The sequence below is a fragment of the Erpetoichthys calabaricus genome, chromosome 10 (genome assembly GCF_900747795.2).
Source record: "Erpetoichthys calabaricus chromosome 10, fErpCal1.3, whole genome shotgun sequence".
In the NCBI taxonomy this organism is placed as follows: Eukaryota; Metazoa; Chordata; class Cladistia; order Polypteriformes; family Polypteridae; genus Erpetoichthys; species Erpetoichthys calabaricus.
In genome coordinates, this window is record NC_041403.2 from 165,791,393 (window position 1) to 165,813,619 (window position 22,227).

General features: G+C 43.0%; 1 protein-coding gene and 1 long non-coding RNA gene across 2 annotated transcripts in view; both read right to left on the reverse strand.

The window, feature by feature from the left end:
- Positions 1–22,227, reverse strand: part of LOC127529313 (uncharacterized) — a 232,405-nt gene that overhangs the window by 20,096 nt on the left and 190,082 nt on the right. The gene's annotated exons all lie outside the window — the stretch shown is intronic.
- tcf15 (transcription factor 15) lies at positions 4,171–16,196 on the reverse strand. The gene is made up of 2 exons (XM_051932417.1): positions 15,405–16,196; positions 4,171–4,569 (listed from the first exon to the last, which is right to left on the reverse strand). Exons 1-2 carry the CDS (start codon positions 15,885–15,887, stop codon positions 4,513–4,515), a joined length of 540 nt encoding a protein of 179 aa, XP_051788377.1. The 5' UTR covers positions 15,888–16,196; the 3' UTR covers positions 4,171–4,512.

Here is a 22,227-nt window from a genome sequence, read left to right on the forward strand (position 1 = left end):
TAAGAGAGGACAGAGCCGACTATACTTCCTTAGAAGGCTGGCGTCCTTCAACATCTGCAATAAGATGCTGCAGATGTTCTATCAGACAGTTGTGGCGAGCGCCCTCTTCTACGCGGTGGTGTGCTGGGGAGGCAGCATTAAGAAGAAGGACGCCTCACGCCTGGACAAACTGGTGAGGAAGGCAGGCTCTATTGTTGGCATGGAGCTGGACAGTTTGACATCCGTGGCAGAGCGACGGGTGCTGAGCAGACTCCTGTCAATCATGGAGAATCCACTGCATCCACTGAACAGGATCATCTCCAGACAGAAGAGCAGCTTCAGTGACAGACTGAGGAGATCGTTCCTCCCCCAAACTATGCGACTCTTCAATTCCACCCGGGGGGGTAAACGTTAACATTTAACATTATACAAAGTTATTGTCTGTTTTTCACCTGCATTATTATCAATCTTTAATATTGTTTATTGTATCAGTAAGGTGCTGCTGGAGTATGTGAATTTCCCATTGGGATTAATAAAGTATCTATCTATCTATTATATAGTGCCTTTCATCTATCTATCTATCTGTGATCACATTGTTTGATTTGGGGGGGGGGGGAAATGTCAAGGAACAAACCTGCCGTTGTCCCCAACACTATGGAGGGCACCGCATATTCAAATGCCCCCCTTTGGAGTGACTGAGTGCGAGGCACTTGAATGCTACGCCATAGTGAAATGAACAAAGTGCTGCCACCGTCAGGGCCGTCTTAATGCGTGGGCACGCTGGGCAGTTGCCCGGGGGGCCCCATGCTAACCTATGTATGTATTTACAATTTTTATTCCTCTGAGTGGTTGTGTATGTAGGGGTCCCAGTGCATCGCTTTGCCCGGGGGGGGGCCTATAATGCTGTTAAGACTGCCCTGGCCACCATGCCATTTTAAAAACTGTTTATTTTGGGGGGGGTGTATTCTGTACAACCCCGCCCCAGGACTTGAACCCCCCAGGGTGTGACCAGGCTAACCAGTAGGTGGTTTGACACATGAGTTGGTCACTGCGGCCATAATTGAGAACAGCATCCCCTCCAGTGAGACGCGGCTGTGACTTTCTGTTGGGGTCTTTTCTGGCGACGGACGCGGAGTGCAAGTCATCGATTTTTGTGTTCCCTGCTGATGATGTCGGCACTTTTGGCAGCTTCAACTCCTGCCTGGCTGCACAGCTTTCTCGGGGGTCTTTGTAGTAGGCATTGCCTGCTGCTGCTGCTGCTTCCCGATTCTTGTCACTTGAATTCTCGGACCCTCTCTGAGTGGCAGTTGTCTTGTTAAGCCATAAGGTGATTAGCCCGACTAATGAAGTGCTTAACGCCATTTTTTTTTTTCCATTTGGGTAGAACGGGGGGCTTCGATCAAGGATATGACAGCACTTCCCAAACGTCCCTGGCTCTGGTTGGCGCCATGCTGCTTAAACCACCGCTGACCAGGGTGGAGTGGAGGTCAAGTCGCTGGCATCAATAAGACAATTAAAAAGTGAGCTGCGCATGGATGGAGGATTGGGGAACGAGGAGGTGGTCTCAGGAAGCCATGGCAGCTGCACTTTAGCTACAAAGAGTTTGTTTTACCCTCGGCTGGTAAACAGGAAGGCGAGTGTGCGGAGCGAGCGTGTCGCTCCTTTCTAGTTATTTTAAAACATCAAACATGCAGCTTCATGAAAGGGCAGGAGATGGGGTGGAGCAGCTCTGCCAGCCGGGAAGTGAAGCATATCCTGGTGGGGGGCTGCGGATGCACAAACATCGAAGAGGGGGTCTGAACTTGTCAAAAACAGAATATCAATTCTCATGATCTGGCCTGGCACCTCCGAGTCATAGATGTGCCTGGGGGTCTCTCGGCGTTCGGATTGGCCAACTCGGAGGGGACTTCCAGCTTGATGAGGGTCTCGCTTGGTGATCCCGCTACTGACCCGGTTTTCTTACTTTTTCTTTTTTCTATTTTCCTTCCTTTGCTTCCCTCGGACTGAACACGGACACTGAGAGGGGTCGGCATTTCATTACACTGAGTCACCGTTGCCCTCACTAGGGAGGGAGAGAATGCAAAACGCCGAGTGAGAAAGAGCCATTTTGTTGTGCCTGCGCCAGGTGCACAGGATTCTGGGAAGTCCGCGTCCGAGCCAGATGGGACGGCGGCCACACTGTGCAGCACATTTACGTTTACTTTTTTATTCAGGGCGACTTCACGGCATTTTCAGATACAATTGCTGAGGTTTTCTTTTGTTTGCTTTGTTTGTCCAGTTGGAGCCCCAGCAGGTGACGTGACTCACTTGGGGGTCACACAGTGGTGGGATTTGAAGTGACAACCTCAGGGGTCGAGGGTCCAAAGACTTCTTGATATACTCGTATATATGTCTTAACAGCATTCCAGGCCCCCAACCTACACAACCACTCGGCAAGTGACGACATACAGAGATTAGCAACTGCCCAGCGTGCCCACGTGTCAAGACGGCTCTGGCCTTTACAGAGTGGCACTTAAGTGACATGTTCATATGCTCTTCTAATGTTACAGTTACTTTTATTTATTTGTTTGGCCGACTCCTTCATCCAAGGCGACTTACAACATTTCAGATACGATTGGCAGCGTCTTCTTTTCTTTGTCCAGTTGGAGCCCCAGCAGGTGACGTGACTTGCTCGGGGGTCACACAGTGGTGGGATTTGAACCGACAACCTCAGGGTTTGGAGTCCAAAGACTTCTCGGTCTCGTATATATAGCGCCTTTCACAGGGCCGTCTTAACAGCATTACAGGCCCCCAACTGTCCAGTTGGAGCCCCGGCAGGTGACGTGACTTGCTCGGGGGTCACACAGTGGTGGGATTTGAACTGACAACCTCAGGGACTGAGAGTCCATAGACTGATCAATCTTGTATATATAGCGCCTTTCACAGGGCCGTCTTTCTATACAGCATTATAGCCCCCCCCCCGGGTAAAGCAGTGCACTGGCGCCCCCAAACTACACAACCACTCACTATGACACGTCCAAATGCTCTTCTAATGATACATTTACTTTTACTTATTTGTTTGGCCGACTCGTTCATCCAAGGCGACTTACAACATTTCAGATACGATTGGCAGCGTCTTCTTTTGTTTGATGTGACTTGCCCGGGGTCACATGCCCGTCCCCCTTTGTCCCAGTCCACTCCCACTCCGTCTCTCACATTTGCTAGTGGAAGTTCCACAGGCACAGTAACACACCGCCCCCCCAAACCTGCCCCCCCCATTAGAGGTTACAGGCCCTCATCTCTTATTATGGATTATGAAAGTCGCTCTGTGCTTTATGAGGGTGAGTTGATGTGAAAGCAGTACAGCCCACCCAAACAAAAGATAACCAGAATTATTGACTGGCCCTCGTGTGTGTGTGTGTGTGTGTGTGTGTGTGTGTGTGTTTGTGTGTGTGCGTGTGTTTATTCTACTGGAGACCACCAAGCGGACTCTCCATTCTACTTCAACTACTCTAACTGCACAAAGACATTCCAACACCTTGAGAAGAAAGAGCACCAACAAGTAGTAAGTGGTCCTGTAGATGGTGTTAGTGTTACGTTTGTGCACACAGCTTTGTATTAGTTGTTTAATAATCAGCTCTACTGGACTCTTCTAACCTCCTCACAGCCAATGGGGAGCCACCGCATCCCCCACTAACGATACGACGGCGGCCATTTTGTGCCAGTCTGCTCACCGCGTGTTAGCGATCAGGCGGTGAAGAGGCGAGTGGGCCAGTGAGCCGGTCCTAGGGCCTCGTTTATAAAACTGTGTGTGGATTTGAGGTTGAAAATCAGTGTCACCACCCCAGTGTTTTTCTGTCCCAGTCTGTGTTTCTAGGTTTTTTTCGTCTCAGTCACATATTTCTTTTAGCACAATTCTTGAACTACAGTTTCTTACATAAATGTATTGTTTCATACATCTTAACAAAAACGTATCAACGCTGCGCATGTCTAAAATGTAATTCCTAGTCTGTGCATAAGCAACTTAACTTGGTGACGGTGACTGGTGACGTGTGCCCTGATGTCACATCCCGCGTAGCGCGCACAGTCGTTGATTTGATTGGAGACGCACTGCCAGTGTCACATCCCCAAGTGCGTGTGCGTCACAAAGCGTCTTTTCAAACGGAAACCCTTGGAGTGAAACTACTAATAATAAAGGCGCAAGACAACTCCTGAACAAAAATAAAAACTTTATTTTAATTCTGAAGACAAAAAAAACAACAACAAAAAAATTTTTTTAAAAATGAATATAAAAATAACCGCGCCTCTAATTCAACAGATAATATCAACCCCTCGATGCTCTGCATTAAAGTGTGAAAGTGGCACTCATGTCACAAACGGTGGACAGACGTCCTTCAGTGTGTTCAACAAGCAGACCCAAAACACGAGTCCCACATCCGTCTTACTTGAAATGTCCGCCTTCGCTTGCCAGCCTGGTCTCTCCGTGCACGGCGTCTGCAGGCGACGCGAGTCACAAGGGAAGGGAGAAGCCCACCGGCGAAGACGGCAGACGTGTTATCTGCGGCTCATCCTCACCGCCCTCATCTTCAGGCAGTCCCTGCTGCCCTTCACCTGCGGAGTGACAACGCGTTAGAAACGAGCGGGCACACAGACAGGGCAGGCCATGGCCCCCCAAAAGTGACTACTCAGTTATTTGTAAAAACAAAAGGCAGCATTGCTATCCACAACCATTGAGTTCTTCTTGTATCTTCTAGCAAAGGTGCCAACTAAAGTGGCAGGAGTTTATACCCTGAATCTTTAATGGCAAGCGGGCAGGCGGGCGGGCGGGCGGGCAGGCAGGCGCTGTAGTGGATTGTGTGGTTCCATTGCTTGACAAAGAACCCTTTAATTCAGTGAAGAGTTCTCTGCATCATAATAATAATAATTATTATTACAATGAATAATAAAAATAACAACAACAACAATAATAATAACAATAATAATTATTATTGTTATTATTGTTGGTATTATTGTTATTATTGTTGTTGTTATTGTTGTTATTATTGTTATTATTGTTGTGGTTATTGTTATTGTTAAGGTTGTTATTATTATGGTTGTTATTATTGTTATTATTATTGCTATTATGGTTATTATTGTTGTTATTGTTATTATTATGGTTGTTATTATTATTATTATTGTTGTTGTTATTATTGTTGTTATTGTTATGGTTGTTATTATTATTGTTATTTGGTTGTTATTATTATGGTTGTTATTATTATTTTTATTGTTTTTATTATTGTTGTTATTGTTATGGTTATTATTATTGTTGTTATTATAGTTGTTATTATTATTGCTATTATGGTTGTTATTATTATTATTATTGTTGTTATTATTATTATTGTTGTTATTGTTATGGTTATTATTATTATTATTATTATTAATTATTATTATTATTATGGTTGTTATTATTATTGCTATTATGGTTGTTATTATTATTGTTATTATTGCTATTATGGTTGTTATTGTTATTATTATTATTATTATTATTGTTGTTGTTGTTGTTATTATTGTTATTATTATTATTATTGTTGTTATTATTGTTGTTATTGTTATGGTTGTTATTATTATTGTTATTTGGTTGTTATTATTATTGTTATTATTATTGTTATTATTATTATTTTTATTGTTGTTATTATTGTTGTTATTGTTATGGTTATTATTATTGTTGTTGTTATTATAGTTGTTATTATTATTGCTATTATGGTTGTTATTATTATTATTATTGTTGTTATTATTATTATTGTTGTTATTGTTATGGTTGTTATTATTATTATTATTAATTATTATTATTATTATGGTTGTTATTATTATTGCTATTATGGTTGTAATTATTATTGTTATTATGGTTGTTATTGTTATTATTATTTTTGTTGTTATTATTATTGTTGTTGTTATTATTATTGTTGTTGTTGGTATTATTATTGTTGTTATTATTGTTGTTATTGTTATGATTATTATTATTATTATGGTTGTTATTATTATTGCTATTATGGTTGTTATTATTATTATTGTTGTTGTTATTATTATTATTATTATGGTTGCTATTACAGTATTATTGTTATTTTTGTTGTTATTATTATTATTATTATTATTGCTGTTATTGTTATTATTTTTGTTACTATTGTTATTATTATAAATACTTTACATTTCTACAGTATTTTTCTCACTCCTCATTGATGGGGGTGTCACTTCACTACCACCACCACTATCAGCGTGTAGCACCCACCTGCCTGATGCGGCGGCAGCCATTTTTGCTTTAGGCGGTGAGTTGGTAAGAGAGAGCGAGAGACAATTAGAGACAGGGGGTGATCAGGGACCAGAATGACAAGGCCATGGTGAGCCCTTAGCCAGGACATCGGGACACACACTACCCTTTATGAAGGATGCCCAGGGATCTTTTATGACCACAGAGGGTCAGGGCCTCAGTTTTTTAGCGTTTCAGCCAAAGGGCGGATATGAAATTGACACTTTGGGCTTTGGAAAGGTCCCCACAATGTGGAGCAAACAGAAGTCTTTAGTGTCCAGTGGGCAGGATACTAACAGAACAAACGATTTTAAAATGTGGAAGGTTATGGAAAGAACGTCCAAGGAGGTTCTGCTCAGCTTTATAACACACTGGTGAGGCCTCATCTGGAGTACTGGGTGCGGTTTGGGTCTCCATAAAGACATAACAGCAGTAGAGAAGGTCCAGAGAAGAGCGACTGGGCTGATTATGGGGCTACAGAGGATGAGTTATGAGGAAAGATAAAAAGAGCTGAGCCTTTACAGGAGATGAAGAGGAGACAATAATGCAAATTAGAAAAGAAACATCTATACATCTATATATGAAGTTGAATGTCTGTGTTTTTGTCTTTTGTTAAATCAACGCCACGCAGTTGTGGACACTGAGCTGGAGTCCACCCTTTAAAATGACGGCGCCAGAGTGGCTCTTCAGAGCGATGCCACTGGGAAGCCATTTTTTTGTTCCTAAAAGACAACATTCACATGGAGGTTCCAGAAAGAACTTTTATTTATTTAGATCCATACAGAGAATAACCAGGAACAGACGTTACCAGATTAGTGAAATAGCGATGGCCCAGGACTTTAAAAGGACTCTCACTGCACACACTCACACACGGGACACTTAATCTGTCAGGGTCCTGCTAGGTGGTCCACCACACACTCTTCATGATGAAAGTGCCATATGGGAACTGCTTTTGGTGCCCAAAGGACCCCTCCGTGTGAATGTGTCAGAAAGAATCTTTATTAATTTAGACCTGCAGCAGGCTCCATACAGCAGATATCCATGAAAAGATGGCAGCAGAATTTGGGACTTTAAAAAGACTCTCAGTGCATACAGTCGCACAGGCGGAGTTCTGTTAGCGTCCTGCTAGGCAGCCTGCCTACCACACATGGGAGGAGATTTCAGGGTTTTTTTCCCCTACATATTAGCAAGTTTTTTAAGGAACAAGCGGAGAACCTTCACCAGAATGAAATGGCGATACATTTAGTGGATAGGAAGGCGCGGGTCGTTTCTTTCTAAAATTGAGCCATAGACTTCATAGCTACTGTATATCCCAAATGTCGTATATAGCGCCATTCAAAGTGAGCACAGCGACAAGCAACCTCTGGCAACATTCAGAAACTGGACACGAACAGAATAACAAGCGGTGGGGCTGCTGCCTGCCACTCCTAAAAATAAAGGAGCCTGCAGGGCGCTTCTTCAGAGCGATGCTGTTTGGGATGGGGGGGCCTTTTAGTGCCAATAGACCCATCTAAGTGAAGGACCTGAAAGCACCTGTTAGTTATAAAACTCAATGAAGAACCGTAAATTGCCATTAAAGTAGCAGCATTTTTAAGAGTGTGGTTTTAAAATGAAAGAGTTTGTGTTCAGAAAACATAAAAACAGCGAAGGTCATCCCCGCCATCCCCAGCAGGAGGCGCTCGCTCTCTGTCTCTCTCGTGTCTCTCTCGCTCGCGCGTGCTCTCTCTCTCTCTCTCTCTCGTCTCGCTCGCTCCCGCGTGCTCTCTCTCTCTCTCTGTGTGTGTGTGTGTCTCTCTCTCTCTCTGTCTCTCTCTCTGTGTGTGTGTCTCTCTCTCTCTCTCTCTCTCTCTCTTTCTCTCTCTCTCTCTCTCTCTCATTCCACTGCGGTGTGCTAAGTAGTAGCGCCGCTCGGGGTCTTCCCTGCCCACTGCTATCAGGTAATTCAGTGCTTCCACCCGATGTACTTGTTAAGTTTATTTTTATTGATTGATCGATTGGCTGTATTATGTGTCCTGTGAGTTTGTATTCTTGTTTTTTTTATGTTTCTGCTGCTTTATCTATCTGCACTTCTCCATGGGATTGATAAAGTGCATCTAATCAAATCTAATTAAAAATGAATATCCTTGGGTAGAATTAAGGGAAACAAACCCCGTATATTAAACTTAAATTATGCATGTTCATTTTTTTTTTAATATTTTATTTTATTAAAATCAAAAAACATTCCATACATGCAAGTCAAGTTTAACAAAACTGTTTTGAAACAAATCGACCGCCAGACTTTTTTCTTTTTAGTTGAGGATGCATATTTTTCTTAAACTTACTTTACTGCTTTATCAAATTGTGGATGGCGGCTCCATCTCTTAAGGTTGGCTAAGCGTCTCGCGGTCCTCTCAGTACCACGTAAGGTAAAGAAGTTCCCTTTTGGTTTGATTGCGTTTTTCAAGTACACGTAGCAGGAATGTATTGGGGAAACAAAGACAAAGATGATCTTCTAGCGTACAAAGCGCCAGAGCAGATCTTCAGAGCGATGTCATGGGTGAAGCAGTTATGCTTCCTAAAGGAACTGTCCACAAGAAGGTTCCAGAAAAGAAACTTTGTGTATTTAGATCAATTATGAGCAACGCCGCACATCCTCTGTCTGTGATGCGATATCACGGAGGACTTTTAGCCAAGAAATCACTCCGCAAAACCGCGTCAAGTAGCGCGACTGGGGGTCCTTCAAACCAACAGCAATACGCCTGTGTAACCGCAGGGACTGCAAAGTCAGACGTTTTCTACTTTCTTTTGAATTTTCGTGCTCTTTAGTCATTCTGGTTCGTGTTTGGACCAAACAGTGTGTGTGTGTGCATGTGTATTCATTCATTTATCTATCCGTTCAGTTATATGGTGCCCTTTCTAGCTATCTACATTGTATAGCGTCTTTCATCTATCTGTCTGTCAGTTATATAGTGCCTTTTCTATCTATCTAACTATCTTTTAAATTGATAGAGAACAGGGTGCTCACCCTAAGGAACGTATCCATAATCTTAGTTTGGAATTAGGATTTCGATTGGTTTACTTTTTTTTTCCTGTGACAATTTCAATAAAGTCAGTCAGTCATTATCCAATCCTAACACAGGGTCTGCTGGAGCCAATCCCTGCCAACACAGGGCGCAAGGCAGGAAACAAACCCTGGGCAGGGCACCATACACACACACACACACACATCAAGCACAATTTAGAATCGCCAATACATCTAACCTGCATGTCTTTGGACTGTGTGAGGAAACCCACGCAGACACAGGGAGGACCTGGGAAGCGAACCCACCTTACTGCGAGGCAGCAGCGCTACCCACTGCACCACCGTGCCACCCCATGTCAGTTTATTTTTAAAAATATCCATCTATCAGTTTTATAGTGCCTTATCTATTTATAGTGATTTTCATCGATTTAGGTGTTTATCTGTTATATAGTGCCTTTTCTATCTATCTATCTATCTATCTATCTATCTATCTATCTATATTTTATAGTGCCTTTCATCTATCTGTTATAAAGTGCATTTTCTATCTATCTATGTATTTATTTAAAGACCTTCTGTAAAATGCCAAATCTCCCCCTAGGGACAAATAAAGTTCTGTCTGTCTACCCATCCATAACCGGTGATTCATGAATACCTGATAACGGATTTGTAAAACATTCTGGTTCCCGATTTCTTTTCTTTTTTACTTTTAACGATTGTGTGCAGCATCGACTAAGCTCCGGTTTTCTTGATGTGTCGAGAGCAATTATTGGGTTACTGGAGTTATAATCTGTAAAAACGTCTCGACGAAGTGTAAATGGTAATATGATAGATAGATAGATAGATAGATAGATAGATAGATAGATAGATAGATAGATAGATAGATAGATAGATAGATAGATAGATAGATAGATAGATAGATAGATAGATAGATACTTTATTAATCCCGATGGGAAATTCACAATATGTGTTAAAATGGTTCCAATTCCGCATATAACAATTCGATTAAACCCTTTTTTTCTTCTAGACGCTCGATAAAAATAAGTTGATGTTTAATGTTGTAAGGTTACGTTTAATGTTACTGAGCGTTTGTATGCCACACCAGAGTCGCCACGGCCTTTATGTCCGAACGTTAACAAGTTAAGCGCTAAAACGCAGCCCGAAGACCCCGGATGGCGGTGACGTAATGCGTGATGTGTTGTGCGCTTTCAACTCCCACAGTGAACGGAGGAGTCGGAGTTGGTGGTACAGGAATTGAGTCGAAGATGGTTCTGCGCACCGACTCCACGGCCCTGCACAGCTTACCAGACATTAAAGATTTCTATTTTGTTCACATATTAGCAACCGTTTCAAATCCCGACGAACCGACTTGTTATGTTTGCAGTATGTACATTTTACGACAGTGTGTAATTGTTGTTTGTTCTCCTAAGAAAAATAAAAGTCCGTTCAGGACCCATTCTTGTGATAGGGCGGGTGGCTTGTATCAAAAAAAGAATCATAAATCAGCACACTCGCAAAAAAGAACGAACTCCCTGAAAGTCTTTACGTTTCTTTCCAAGCACTCAAAGGTGCGGAGGTCCCTCGGAATGTGACGTCGACAAAAGGGGAGGGGCTTTATCCAAATATGGGCTAGTCGCGGACACACGACTTGATAATTTTAAGTTCAGTCAACTTCCTTGAACTGTTTAAAGGAAAAATTGGAATACCATGTTGTGAGGATTAGAAAACGATTAATTTTGAGTAAGATTAACATATAACGAGCAACGTCAACAGTGCCCGAGACGGATTCTGCTTCTGTTGAAAGGAAATAATCGGATTGCTTTGTTTCAGCATAAATGCACGTTAGTGTGGCAGTCTAACAAATTTAAATCAATGTAAATAGCAAAGGTTAACTAAAGATTAACAGCAAACATCATTTAAAATTGACACAGACATTGAACACCCCCAATAGTTCATTTTTTGAGTGATGCAAAACCACACCGCTGAATTTTTCTCCGCACGACTTTCTTATTTGGGTACAGAAGATGGAGACCACCGGCTGTGTTTGGTTTCGAAATTTGACCGCACCTGCGCTTTATTACCAGGGAAGGGCCGCTAAATTGCGTCTTTGGGGGGGAATTGGAACCGATAAGGAAAATCGCTCCTCTCGGCAGGTATAGTCATTGAAATTTTAGTTGAGGAATTCATTCAGTGAGATCATCTGCACTTTATTCCTGCGCCCGGCACCTCCATAACTCGTTAATCTTTTTTTTGGGGGGGGGGGGGGTTCCAGTATGCGATTTTTTTAAACAAACATCTCATTCTCAACCTCGAAGGATTTTAGGGATTTGAGACGAAAATCCATACCGACACAATAGGAACATGGACAACGACCAGGAGCGGGACCCGACCACCCAAAGCGGCTGGATCATCTTTACAGACAATATGACACCTTAGGGGTCCCCAACTCCAGTCCTGAAAGACAACAGTGGCTACAGGGTTTCATCCTAACTCCTTTTTCTTAATAAGGGGGAACAATGAAGAAATTCAGGGGGACAAATCTTTTCTTTTTAAAAAAAGTCAATGAAAATGAATTCAAATGAAGTTAATTAGCAGCAAAAACAGATCATTAATGAAGGGTTAGAATGAAAACCTGCGGCCACTGTGGTCGTCCAGGACCGGAGTTGGAGACCCTAATGAATGTCGTGTGGCGATTATCACGCGTGACGTTTGACAAGGCGCTCGCAGGTCAGCAAAGTTTACGTGTGGCGCAGTCATTAGCAATGGTGGCTCACATTGGGTTTGTGTTTGCACGTCAGTTTGTTAGGTGTTAGGTTAGCGGGCGGTTCTAAAAATGGCCTGGGATGAAGAGAGGTTTGAAAATGTTCTGTTTATGTCATTACATTTTAAAATGAAATGGTAGCAAATGAAACCTAAAATAACACAATAAAATACGTTCAAATTAAAGGTTAACATTTGGAAGTGTTTCTATCCCTGCATGTTTAGACGTCACGTATATTCTGTTCATGTTTTTTATGTGACTTCACTCTTAAAAATAAAGGGACTTTACAGGGTTATGTGCTTCTTTGCTGGACGAAGAAATATTTCACTTTGGGAGGGACTCTCTGCAAATAAAATCGTTTCTTCTGAACAAAGCAGAAATATTTAATGTGTGGTAGGCTACCAGGATACGAACAGATCGAGAAATCCTGTCTGCGTGGACTTATGACTGGTGAGAGTCCTTTAAAAATCGGGAATATCTGGGGATTTCACAGTTCTGTTATCGGCTATTGTTGAGGGAACCTGTGAATTTAAATGCTTTTTTTCTGGAACATTCACATGGACAGTTCTATTGAGAACCAGTATGGCATCGCTCTAATAAACCAGTGGCGCCCGTCGTTTTCACTTCTGTACTGCTATTCTAGGTTGCAGGTGCGCTGGAACCCCCATAGGGTTTAATAGGCAGGCGACGCGGCGTGGTGGGTCAGGGCTTGGACTTCACATCCCGCTCATTATAATAATAATAATAATTCATTACATTTATATAGCGCTTTTCTCGGTACTCAAAGCGCTATCCACACAGGGAGGAACTGGGAAGCGAACCCACAATCTTCCACAGTCTCCTTACTGCAAAGCAGCAGCACTACCACTGCGCCACCTGTGTGACCCTGAGCGAGTCACTTCACCCGTCTGCGCTGCGACTGTAATAACGAAGTGCATCTCACCTCAGTGGGCGCCGATTCCCACCCATAGCCTGTGTGAAAAAAATGTGAATTTTGTGGGAAATGTTAATTTCCCCTAGGGATTAATAAAGTATCTATAAAAATAAATAAATAAATATATAGTCCAAAGACATGCAAATTAGGCGAATTTGGGACATTAAATTGACCTGCGCGCGTGTGTGTGTGTTCGTCATGTTATGGTCTGGCGCTCTGTTTGTTCCTGCCTTGCTCCCAATGCTAGCTGGGACAGGCTCCAGCAAACCCCATCGCGACCCTGATCTGGGTTAGAAAATTACATGACGTGTTGTAAGTTCGCCTTGAATAAAGACGTCATCCAAAAATTTATAATAATAATAATAATCTCAACAACATCTTCAGACCCCGTCTATCCCGAATATACTTCGAGGGCAAGCAGGAACAAGTGAGGTGTGGCAGTAAGTCTTGTAAAGTCGACACTGACATCGAACCTGAGACTCCACACCCGTGTGGTAGCGACGCTTGCCAGCCAATAATAAGGTTTGTGTAGCGCCATTCACCGAGTGGAGACGTAAAGCGCAGTTAGTAGCCTAATAACAATGTAGAGCTGCGCTTTGTGATAATATTGAGATGTAGATATATGATATACATACTGTACGTACATATCCATCTACCGGTATATTTATCTCTCTCTCTCTGCCTGCCTCTCTCTCCATCTATCTATCTATATATCTATTTACATTCATTGCATTCGTAGTCTGAGTCCCGACCTGAAATGTGTGGGTGGTTATCTACCAGGTAACGCTTGTGGTTGGTCTGCCATTCGGCAAATAGTAATCTATGCAAAAAATATCTGTATCTATCTATATATATATATCAATATCTATGTCTCTCTCTCTATATATATCTATAGCGCTTTGAGTACTGAGAAAAGCGCTATATAAATGTAATGAATTATTATTATATATATGTCTATATCTATCTATCTATATATATCTATATCTATCTATATCTATATAAAATCTATCGCAATATAAACATATACATATATGTATACATATACTGTATAAAACCTTCATGTGGTCCGGGGTCGGGGCAGGACACCTCAGCAGCCACCGGCAGACTGCCATGATAATAATATTTATTATTACTAAGACTCGCGGTCTTTGAGTTGGAGAACTGTGATGCTGTCGTATTCTTTCTTTCTTTCTTTCTTTCTTTCACTACCCGCTTAGAAGTCCTGGTTCTGTACTACCACGTTGCGTATAACGGCCTGTCGCCCGAGGGTAGCGAGTGTGACAGTTATAAGAAAGAGCGGGTCGCGTCACCATGAAGGCTGAGAAGCCGCGTGTTATTCGGTTGTTGGTAGCGCCACTGCCTGACAGAGGGCCATTTCGTGTGATTGCAGCGAGTGTGTCCTTTAAAGTCGACGTTTCGCACATTTCTTTGGATAAATAGGCCTTTATTTGACCCCAGTTTACAAAATCTGTACGGAACCTTCACGTGGAAGGCTCTTTAGGGGAACCGTATATGTGACATTGCCGTGAAGAAACACTCTGGCATCTTTATATTGAAGACTGGGTCACATTAAGACCTTTGGAGGCCCCAAGCACTTCAAATATTTTGGTGCCCCCCCTGAGCTGCACTCACTCTCGGTGGGCGACTGACGACACGACCAAGGCAAGAACGATCACGTGAGCCTCGGTGGACCGTGTGGCAGTTATCAGAGTCCAATTTTGTTGTATTCTCAATATTAATATACATCATAGCTATGTATGAAATTTGTTTTCATTAATGGAGTGATGCCCTAACCACGTGCTCGCTCTGTTTAATGGTCAATCCAGCACTGAGTGTAAAAGAAAGATTTGAATTAAACTTGATTGATATTCAATAAGCCATTGTATGAAGTATTATAAGACTTACGTATTTAGTTTCTCTCTCATTTTATTGTCAGGTTGGCACGTCCACATCAGCTTTAACCGCCTTACCTCGACCAGTAAAGTAATCCAAACAGTACATTCGAGGACGGGACGCTATATTAAAATGCATTTCATTTTATGAGTATACACCAAGACTTATCTATCAGTAAGCATGCGTGTTTTGAACTTGCGAGTTTTAAGGACGCATCTGCTGGCTTGCCGGCCGATCGCATTTCATTCGCGTCTTTTCTTATTTCCGTTACTATTTAGCAGTCGCTTCATACTTTGTAACGATTGTCGTTCCTTTCTTCTGGTAATGCAGTAAGAAATGTAAATAAGTTTCCGTTCCCTTACATCTTAGTAAATGTTACTTAATGTAAAAGTGTTTTGACTACAAATTCTAAGGATTTTATTCACCACAATGAAGTGTCTATCTGATAAAAATGTCCAGAAATTGCCCCCATGCGCAGTTCCAGGGGAGTAAGAACTCCGTGGTGACCCTCACATGTAACCCGACGACAGTACACAGACCCCCAAACCCACTCCCCCCATCCCAGAGCGTCACTTACCCCTTTCCTCTGGTTGCTGAGGCAGAAGGTGCAAATGGTCCGCGGCTGCTTGCCGTCCAGCTCGCCGTGGCTCCCGTAAACCGCGGCTAGGCACGGCTGTCCGTCTTCGGTGTTCTCTCCGAGTAGCAGCACGTTGGCCAGGTGGGCGATATACGAAGACGCCAGGCGCAGGGTCTCGATCTTGGAGAGCTTTCTGTCCACGGGCTCGGTTGGAATGAGAGTGCGGAGGGCGCTGAAGGCGGAGTTCACGCTCTGCGTCCGGTCTCTCTCTCGGGCGTTCGCCGCCTGCCGCGGCTTCCCCAGCACTCCGTCAACGCTCGCCTTCCGGGAGAGGCGCCGCCGCTTGTCCTCTGAATCGCAGCAGCCGTAGCCCTGATCAGAGCTGCCGTCGCTTTCACTCCGGTTCTCTTCGTCTTCAGACAGCATGCTGAGGTCGGGGTAAATGAGATGAGCCGCCATAGGCCGTAGCATCGCAAAAGCCATCGGTGGCCGTTAGCGCTTCCTCCGCACGGCTCGAGCCGGATCGCCGAGTAGAAGAAAAAGCGATCAGTAGTCGGGTATCTGTCTCTCTCCGCTTTCAGCACATGCAGATTCGTTTTATGAGGTTTGGATTCGCCAGGAGAACTTGAGCGTCGCATCCAGCAGCTCCTCGGAGTTCCGCACCCGCACAATTCCACCACAGCAGCAGCAGGTCGCGCCTCAGCGGCAGTCCAGCAGGCGATTAAACAGCACAGCCAGTGGGAGAGAATGGCCGTAACCCGTCCTTATAGAGCGAGGGGCGGGGCTTCAAGGGGGTCAATCCTATAGCGCCTCACAACCAGCCAAGAACCCTCCGTGACTTGGCAGTGCTGCCCAGGCCGGCGGAGTTAAGCAGGCTCCGTGACACTTTAGGGATGGCGCCCTGACAGGACACGAAGAAGAGCACAAGCTGAGCCTGAGGGGTTGTAGGCAGCAGGAGTCCCGTTGATATCAGGAACCCATGGAGCACTTCGCACATGTCGTGTTTTAGTTGGTGTTTATAATGCTGGACAGAACTTTGGATGAATGTGCTTCACACATACAGTCTGAAATACGAAGTACCATCTCTTTATGGTTAATTATGGAGCCTGAGTGATTCGGATCTAAATACATAAAATGTGCTTTCTGGTCCTTCAGCTAGATGGGTCTCCTGGTCTCCCCCCTAAGGCATTGCTCTGACGAAGCGCCCTGCAAGCCCCTTTACTTTTAGGAGTGGTGAGGAGCAGACGCGCCGCTCGTTATTCTGTAGTGTCCAGTGTCTGAATGTTTGTCAAAGACCGCTTGTCGCCGTGCTCACTTTGAATGGCGCTATAGAAAAGATTTGGGAGTCATGGCTAAATATAAAAAGAAAGAAAGAAACGACCCACTCCCCTTCCTTTCCATTAAATTACATCTTGCCTGAAGAAGGGGCCTGAGTTGCCTCGAAAGCTTGCATATTGTAATCTTTCTAGTTAGCCAATAAAAGGTGTCATTTTGCTTGGCTTTTCTCTACATCCATTAAATTAGACATTTTTAAAAACATGTCTTCGGACAGGGGGTCGCAGTGTGTCGCGCGCTTCTGCCTCATTGCCCGGCTTTAAATACGGCGCTGTGCCCCGTTCTCTGTGGAGATGACACGCGCTCTTAAACACGCTGCTTCTTTAATGGCGCTTTGTTTCTTTACTGGATTGTGTGGTTCCATTGCTTGACCGAGAGCACCATTTCATGTATGGAGCCGGTGGTGGATCTAAATAAGTCAAAAACAATTTCTGGACTCTTCATCCAGATGGGCCTTCTGGGAACCGTGAATGGCTGACACACTCAGGACCACTCAGGCACCTTCACTTTTAAGAGTGTGCGTTGAGCGTGCAGGTTCTCTCCGGGGACTCCCGCGCTCCGAACTACGGGCGCATTTAGTACATCGTGGGAGAGACCCCTGCAATGGCCGAGAGCCCCGCGCAGAGCAGTCCTGCTGTCCGGGACCCTAAAATGGATTTGGCGGAAGTCACAGTACAGCCTGCAGAAAACACAACTAAGTGGGCGAGATTTAAGAGTACAGGTCGTATAAGGACACATGCAGTCACAAAAATTGGATTACGACTTGCCAGGATATAATATAATATAATATAATATAATATAATATAATATAATATAATATAATATAATATAATATAATATAATGGGATTGGCTCCAGCCAAGTAGAGTTTGCATGTTCTCCTCGTGTCTGCGTGGGTTTCCTCCGGGCGCTCCGGTTTCCTCCCACAGTCCAAAGACATGCAGGTTAGGTGGATTGGCGATCCTAAATTGTCCCTAGTGTGTGCTTGGTGTGTAGGTGTGTGTGTGTGTGCCCTGTGGTGGGCTAGTGCCCTGCCCAGGTTTGTTTCCTGCCTTAGGATTGGCTCCAGCAGACCCCCGTGACCCTGTAGCTAGGATATAGCGGGTTGGACAATATAATATAATATAATATAATATAATATAATATAATATAATATAATATAATATAATATAATATAATATAATGGACTGGCGTATCACGGGGATTAATATTGTATAGCACGCTATATTTGTTGGGACCCTGATCTGGATGACTCTGCATAAATGGTATAATATAATATAATATAAAAACATTTTTTAGCTAAAAATCTCCAGCGCATAAATGATTTAAAAGGGATGCGCTTACAAATCCTTGGATTTATATTACATTGTAGTATACCCTTTATGCGCTGGAATATTGTCCATCCATCCATCCATTGTCTCCCGCTTGGCAGCAGCTTGAGCAGAGATGCCCAGACTTCCCTCTCCCCGGCCACTTCTTCTAGCTCTGTATTATATTATATTATCCATTCATCCATCCATTTTCCAACCCGCTGAATCCAAACACAGTCACAGGGGTCTGCTGGAGCCAATCCCAGCCAACACAGGGCACAAGGCAGGGAACCAATCCCGGGCAGGGTGCCAACCCACCGCAGGACACACACAAACACACCCACACACCAAGCACACACTAGGGCCAATTTAGAATCGCCAATGCACCTAACCTGCATGTCTTTGGACTGTGGGAGGAAACCCACGCAGACACGGGGAGAACATGCAAACTCCACGCATGGAGGACCCGGGAAGCGAACCCACGTCTCCTGCCCACTGCGCCACCGTGCCACCTATATTATATTATATTATATTATATTATATTATATTATATTATATTATATTATATTATATTATATTATATTATACCACAGGAAAGAAAGAAAGAAAGAAAGAAAGAAAGAAAGAAAGAAAGAAAGAAAGAAAGAAAGAAAGAAAGAAAAAAGAAAGGTCTACGGTATAAGTTTGAAGTTAACTGTTTTTTCTTTACAACACATTCCAATAGAAGTGAACGTTTAACCATAACCTGAAATCCATGCACTGTAATAAATATGCCAAACAAAAATCTATTAGAAAATATCATCAGGATCAAACACCAATACACGACTTGCATCAGTAAAGTAAGAAGAACCAATAGCAAACATGTAGCATGTAATTATATTGAAAAGAATTTAATGTTTAAGGAAGTTATGGCACGTCATCTGGTGAAGAAGTAAAGTTTGCTAATGGGGTGTAAGGTGCCCTACATGTGTGCCAGCTTATCGAATACAACCCGCCATAAAATCAGCTTCCATAACCTCAAGAAACCTTCAGCGCGCAGGGAAAAAATAAAACTGCTAACCCACCCAGACACGGGGAGAACATGCAAACTCCACGCATGGAGGACCCGGGAAGCGAACCCACGTCTCCTACCCACTGCGCCACCGTGCCACCTAAATTATATTATATTATATTATATTATATTATATTATATTATATTATATTATATTATATTATATTATATTATACCACAGGAAAGAAAGAAAAAAAGAAAGAAAGAAAGAAAGAAAGAAAGAAAGAAAGAAAGAAAGAAAGAAAGTTAACATTACAGCGGATTACCGCATCAATGGCGGTTTGTGTCTCCTCGAATCCGCAGAGTCTCCGGTGCTCCTGCGTTTTCCCAGATTCTTCATTTTCGACCACATCCCAAAAAAGTGCAAATGAATTTATTTGACAATCCCAATATGAATGTGAGGAGATGTGAGTGTCTGTACAACGAATGGGCGCCCTAGCGGCTTCACGATGCTTCTCACCCTCTGCGACCCAAAAATGGATTTAGAGAACTAAGAATGTTACAGTATAATATAATATTTACCATTTTTGCATGGTCTCTTTGTGTCTCTGTTATCATCTGAGTAGTTTCGTCGTCAAGAAATTATCTAAAAAATAGTAACAATTTTCTGTAATAATACATATTTTAAGCATAAAAGTATACCCTTAAATACCTTTAAATTGCTTAAATTATTACTTAAATAATTACATTTTACTATTTAAATCAATATTACTTATTGTTTAAATTATATTTAAATTATTTTAAGTAATATAATCAATCTTAATTTCAACAGTCTCGGATTATGTTATAGAAACATTTTCACAATCAGAGAGAATTCTGTGAACTGTGCCGATACGCACGGCTCCGTTTCGCGAGACTTTGCTGCCGCACTGTGTGACGCTGAGTCGGCCACTTTACCTGCCAGCGCTCACTTTCTACTACAATGTCAGGTGCTTTGCGAACAAAAATTGTGTGTGTGTGTGTTTGTTTATTCAGGAATAAACGATTAGAGTCGGTAAAAAAATTAAAATATGTTTATTTGTAAAGGTGAACAATGTTCATGAATTTTAAACTTGCACGCGTAGCATGTTGTGACGAGAGGATTAGTGTCCGAAATATGATTTAACGCAGTATAAAATATCTTTATGCAATGCCAGTGTTAATCAACTAAGAACGAAAGAAAGAAAGAAAGAAAGAAAGAAAGAAAGAAAGAAAGAAAGAAAGAAAGCGTAGCCGCTGTCACTCCTCATCCCCGGACGTTTATGTTAAATCGACTTGAAGAAGTTCACTAACGGAGCGCATTCTTCCACAGAGCGACTTCCCGTCCACAGTTAGTTCTTGTCTTGCACCCAGTGCTCTGGACACAGTCCCAGTCCCAGTCCCTAACCTTTTACTGCATAGGCAGGTTTACAAAAAGAAATAACAGCAGAGGCGCGAGGGTGCCCGGAGTCTGTCCTTAGCAGGACTGGGGACAAAGCAGTAAACGACCCCCGACTGACCTCTGGTCCAGCGTTGTGGCAGGCAGTGTGACTTATTGGTTAAGAGTTTGGACTTCAAACCCTGAGGCTGTGGGTGTCAGTCTGCCGCCTGTGCTCCAACTGGACACACAGAGGACCTGCAAACAAAGGTATTTCAATTGCGGTAAGTCGCCGAATAATAACAATGATGCACAGTTACACCTCTTTAGGTCTATGATGGCAGAAAAGCAAAGCGCAAACTCCACACACACGGGCTTTGGACATATGGCGCCAGGTTGGCCACTGCGCCACCCGATACGCTAACACGTCGATCTGCATTTCTTTTCATGTTTCTTCATCTAACCTCATCTATAACGTCTGAGGGATATCATAAAAGTTGATGCTGTGGTTACGGAATATTTGTATTGTTTTTCCCATGAACTTCACAAATGAATGGTGACCTCATTTCAAACGGACTTTTCACAAAAAAAAATCCCGACCCCCAGCGCCTCTTCAAGTGTCGGTACTTCCATGGCACATTCTGTGAACTTCAGTGTGGGAGTTTTCAGTTTTGGAGACACTTCTTATCGCTATATCGTTACGTGGTGCTTATTTTACATTTTTGTCTTTTTACCGCTAAAAGTTCATATTTATTAACAATGAAGAATAATTTTAACAAAATCAAACCATTAAGTCCCGCAAAGCTTGCCAGTCCCATTCACGTCATTTCTCCAAAACAGCATTGTGTCGAATTCTAAAGCCCCCCCCCCCCCCCCCAAAGTATTCCGGTCTGTATGTGTGCCCCCTCGTTTTATTCATTTTATTCTAAGTGACTGTGCACATCCCGGGTGTTCACGTGGGTTACCCCTCACAGTCCAAGGACTTGCTAGACTGGCCTGTGACGTGTGCGCGCGCGAGTGCGTGCGTGCGTGTGTTTGTGTGTGGGCGCGCGCGCCCTGCCCACGTGTTGTTGCTGCCTCGCGCCCGATAATTTCTCGGTGAGCCTCCAACTGCTCGCGACCTGTTCAGGGGAAGTTGTAACACTAGAATAATGGCTGTCTTTTTTATACACTGCCCTCCATAATGTTTGGGACAGGTTAACCCATCTGCTCCACACTGTAAAAAAAAAAAAAAAAGTTGAATTTACGGCAAAGTATTGGCAGCTGTGGTTGCCAGAATTTTACCCTAAAAAGAAGGTGGCAATATTTTTAGGTCTACGGTATAAGTTTGAAGTTAACTGTTTTTTCTTTACAACACATTCCAATAGAAGTGAACGTTTAACCATAACCTGAAATCCATGCACTGTAATAAATATGCCAAACAAAAATCTATTAGAAAATATCATCAGGATCAAACACCAATACACGACTTGCATCAGTAAAGTAAGAAAAACCAATAGCAAACATGTAGCATGTAATTATATTGAAAAGAATTTAATGTTTAAGGAAGTTATGGCACGTTATCTGGTGAAGAAGTAAAGTTTGCTAATGGGGTGTAAGGTGCCCTACATGTGTGCCAGCTTATCGAATACAACCCGCCATAAAATCAGCTTCCATAACCTCAAGAAACCTTCAGCGCGCAGGGAAAAAATAAATCTGCTAACTTTTAAGTTTTTTTCCCCTGAAGAAGGGGGCGTAGGTTGCTTTGAAAGCCTGCATATTGTAATCTGTTTAGTTAGCCAATAAAGGGGTC

Bases quoted from the DNA above. Each gene is read 5' to 3' on its own strand.
- tcf15 (XM_051932417.1), bottom strand. From the start codon at position 15,887: ATGGCTTTTGCGATGCTACGGCCTATGGCGGCTCATCTCATTTACCCC. The intron at 4,570-15,404 runs GTAAGTGACGCT...GTCACTCCGCAG, and splicing joins TCAGCAACCAGAGGAAAGGG to GTGAAGGGCAGCAGGGACTG.